Source organism: Octopus bimaculoides, chromosome 4 (genome assembly GCF_001194135.2).
Source record: "Octopus bimaculoides isolate UCB-OBI-ISO-001 chromosome 4, ASM119413v2, whole genome shotgun sequence".
Taxonomy (NCBI): Eukaryota; Metazoa; Mollusca; class Cephalopoda; order Octopoda; family Octopodidae; genus Octopus; species Octopus bimaculoides.
Genome location: NC_068984.1, coordinates 101,466,155 through 101,470,378, shown reverse-complemented (window position 1 = coordinate 101,470,378; position 4,224 = coordinate 101,466,155). Strand labels below are relative to the sequence as shown.

At 38.0% G+C, this 4,224-nt stretch overlaps 1 protein-coding gene across 4 annotated transcripts in view; it reads right to left on the bottom strand.

The window, feature by feature from the left end:
* Window positions 1-174: 174 nt before the first annotated feature.
* Window positions 175-4,224, bottom strand: part of LOC106878788 (heterogeneous nuclear ribonucleoprotein R) — a 51,052-nt gene continuing 47,002 nt past the window's right edge. For 2 of the 4 annotated variants that reach the window (XM_052967318.1, XM_014928123.2), the window contains exons 10-11: window positions 1,115-1,236; window positions 175-397 (exon numbers count right to left, since the gene is read on the bottom strand). In XM_052967318.1, the coding sequence (XP_052823278.1) occupies window positions 243-397; window positions 1,115-1,236 (277 nt within the window). In that variant the 3' untranslated portion in view covers window positions 175-242. The remainder of the gene's footprint in view (window positions 398-1,114; window positions 1,237-4,224) is intronic. The other 2 variants (XM_052967317.1, XM_052967316.1) reach the window with 2 other exon arrangements.

Below are 4,224 nucleotides of genomic sequence, written 5' to 3'. Positions count from 1 at the left end.
AAAAAAAAAAAAAAAAAAAAAAAAAAAAAAAAAATCCCAACTAATTAAATAACTACCTTCTTCCTCATCACAAGAACCACATCATCGCAAAACACAAACGAACAACTAACTAAAGTAATGAAGCAGAGATAGAGAATAAATCCTATTATACTGAGAGTGATTAATTTCCTCTCTTTGGAAATATAGCTGTTAGGAGTGTGAGTTTATGGTGAATTGAATCACATTAAGCAAAGGAATGATGTTTAAATCAGGACAGACAATAAGCTTTCACTTACAGGTGGTGGCAGTGCTCCACCTCTTCCACGACCTCGAAGTGGTCCAGGAGGTGGTGGAGGAGCATATGCTCCGTAATAATCATATTCTTCAGGATATGGGTAATAGTCATCATAGTAAGGATCTGTAGGTAAATAAACAAAATGCATTAGAAAAACATCAGTGTTTCAACGTGGAAGTGGTTTTAATTAAGTCAAATGAATAATTAAGTAGACACTAAAATATTTTTAGATGAATTTCGTGACAAAAGAAACAGAAAGTGCTGAGGGAAAACACCATTAAACAGCACCCAGAGAAAATCAATAATAAAGTGAGCAATTTCTTACACACTCACAGATAAAAAGACAATATTCTGTTTCCAATTATGTAGCGAAGTAAAACCAGCCAAGCAATGTTATTTTTAAATATATCGACCATGTAGCACACGACCAAATAAGATACCTGTTTATTTTAATTTTAAGACAACACACAGTTTCTTTAATCTCTAATGTAAACTGCTTGGAATATTCACGTGCGAATTAAACCGAAATGGATTTCAGACACAAACTATTTCCACATATACACACATGCAGCAAACCAACAAGGTAACTTTAATGAAGTTAGTTAACTTGCTAGAAATAGCAGTTAAGTGTCCCTCAAATCATGCCCTACCATATTAAGAAAAAATGAAGAACACATTGGATAATTTAATCATTGGTTTCACCAAGTCTGAAAGAAGACAGTAGTCACAGCTAGAATGTTTTTGATTATAGATCTGCTGGTTAAACCTGGCTTTTAGCTAAACAACAACACTCACAAATAAATATATCATGCAAACAAACATATGCGTGCAAGTACTCACCATAACCACCCCTGGCAGGAGGAGGGGGTGGGGGAGGTGGTCGCCTCATGCCACGTCCAGAAAGTGGTGGAGGAGGAGGTGGTGGCATGCGTCCTGGTGGCATGCACCAGTAGTCGTCATATCTACAGTAAATAAACACGAGATGCATAACAACAACATATGAAGAAGAACTGTTAACATTTTTCACTCCAATGCTCTCAAATAAGTTTTAAACTTAACATGAAATAAAAGGAAAATAAATTGGATGCAATAAAAACCACAGCAAATACTCTAATTTCCATGAGATGGTAGCAATACTTCATTAAAACTTCACCCTGTATTACTCCATAACTGGACATTTTCATGTAAGATTAGAAATGAATAACACCACTTATATGATGGTGATATTTATGACTACCACACCATATTATGATGAAGAGGCACAATAACAAACCTATAAATATATCTATTTCTGCTTTATTTGTTTCAGTCACTGGTCTGTGGCCTTGCCTTGAAGGGTTGACCTCAGTACTTATTGCTGAAACACTAAGTTACAGGGATATAAACAAACACTCATTGTCAAGTAGTGATAGTGGTGAATAAACATGAAGACACACTCACACAGATATGTACAGGTATATGCGTGCAATAGGTTTCTTTCAGTTTCTGTCAATCAAATCCACTCACAAGTCTTTGCTGGCCAGGGGCTATAGTAGAAGGCACTTGACCAAGATGTCACACAGTGGGACAGAACTTGAAACCACGTTTGGGAAGTGAACTTTTTCACTCCAGAGCCATGTCTACATTTACTTATTCACTCTATCACCTTTGTACTGCACCAGTTATTCATTATGACTACACCAGACTGATATATATGCTTTTTACATGGCATCAGTACTGACAGGGTCGCCAAGTACCTTGCCAGACAAAAACCCCCTCAATTGGGAAGGAGAGGGCTTTGTGCCAGTTGACGAGAGATCAACTCATTAGCATTTAAACCAGCCACATCTGGCCAAAATCTACCTGTTTTATGTTCCAACTGGCCAGATCCAGCCTCTCAAATCTACCCTACAATGTCATTGTAAAAATAAACAATAATATCATTGAAATCTTGAAGCTGCAAAATAATGCATAATTAATTCATAACAATATGAACAAATAAGGATTACATTTTACAGAATAAGCTGAATGTTAAATGGTTAAAGATATACAGGAACAAGGATATGTGTTTTGCTGAAAAGTAGATACATGGATATTCCAGTTGGAAAAGAAAGGCAAATGAGTTAGAGAGCAGGTGAGTCAGAGTGTAATAACAAAGAGAACAATAGTGAGAAATGGTAGTAGAGATGTGTCTGGACATTGGGGGTAGTGAGAATAAGTAAGGTGATACAGAGATTTGGAATGGGTAAATGGGCAGAGTAGAGGTCATCATCAGGAGTGAAAAATAGGAAAGGTGGGGTGGGGGCGATAGACATTCAAGGGCATTGAGGGTGATAGCAGATAAGATGTTAACCACACACTGGAGAGAAGACATAGAAAGGAGGTGATTCGTGGAGACAGCAGGCAGGCAGGGGAAAATAATGAGAAATGGAAGTGGTTTGGGGTGGGGCAAGGAAAATAACTGAGAAAGCTAGTGGGGTGGAGTGATGTAAGTGCCTATTCTGCTCTCAGGTAATAGAGAAGTGATGGGTATTAGGGGATGAAATGAGGAGGGAAATGGTTGATGAGGCAGAGAGGATGCAGGTGGGAATGGGAGAGAGCCCTTCACAGACAAGCATTACCAAGGTGGTTTTAGGATATCAATTCTGCTCCAGTCGATGGGTTTTCATGCGTACAGCAAGGCACTAGATCTCTCAATCCTTTGTCATTTCCTTCACAAGGCTCAGTGTTTTGAGATCAGCCTTCAATACCTCTTGCACTACGTGATCAGCACTTCTGTATTCAACTGCGCACGTCCATATGCATCACATGACCAAACCAGTGCAGTTTTCTCTGTTGTACATTGCATCTAATGACTCTTGTGCCTAACTTTTCTCTTTGTTGCTCATGTACACTGATATTGCTCATCAAAGGGAGCATACTAACTTCATTCCTCTAGTCTTTACATGTCCTCTGCATCAGGGCACATGTCTCACTACCACATAGCACTGAGATTATTGCATGCAAATTAATCAAAGATTATACTGAGATAAGCCAAATATAGAGGATGCTGGAAGAAAATACACACATGAACATATAAAAACTTTCAATATACTGTTTTTAGGTTACTCCAATCTTCAATAAACCCATATGCAATAATCTTATGGAAACTTTATATACCTACGCTTATATTTCATATTAAATATTACCCTTAAACTGATCCTATTTAAATTTGAATATGTGTGCATTCAACCCGACCCCATATAGGATTATATAGAGGGCGCATGGCCTCGTGGTTAGGGTGTTGCACTCACAATCGCTAGATTGTGGTTTCAATTCCTAGATTGGGTGGTGCATTGTGTTCCTGAGCAAAACACTTCATCTCACGTTGCTCTGTGATCACTTCAACACCTAGTGTGTGGTACACCATGCACCTGTTCAGACAATGTCAATTTGATGGAGAGAATGAAATAATGTGCAGCATGCATATTTGATCACTAGAAACAAACCATTTATGCAGGTCATTCAGCAAAAGCCGAACACACACACATCATACATATATACAAGATTCTTTCAGTTTTTATCTACCATATATATATATATATTACTAGCAGAAATACCCGGCTTTGCCTGGGTTAAAGAGAATATTGAAATCTAAAAATGCCGTCTAGACTACGCAACCCTCAACTGTTAGTAGCTACGATACCATATTTCTACATTAATAACTCTCCAATCCATGCCAGCATGGAACATAGACATTAAGTGGAATGCCAGTCTCTCATCTAGGAGGGCCTTGAAATCAATGTTACCAACTGGGGACTATGTGTGTTGTAGTGATAATAAAAAGACCCAAAGGAGGTCTGCAACGAAATAATTTTACTCAACACTTTGCAAGTGAATCAGTGGAGGCAAAGATGCGTCTCATTTACTTGACAATTTATGCACCACATTGCAGAAATCACAATGAAAGTATATCTGAAAGGGTAGTCTTA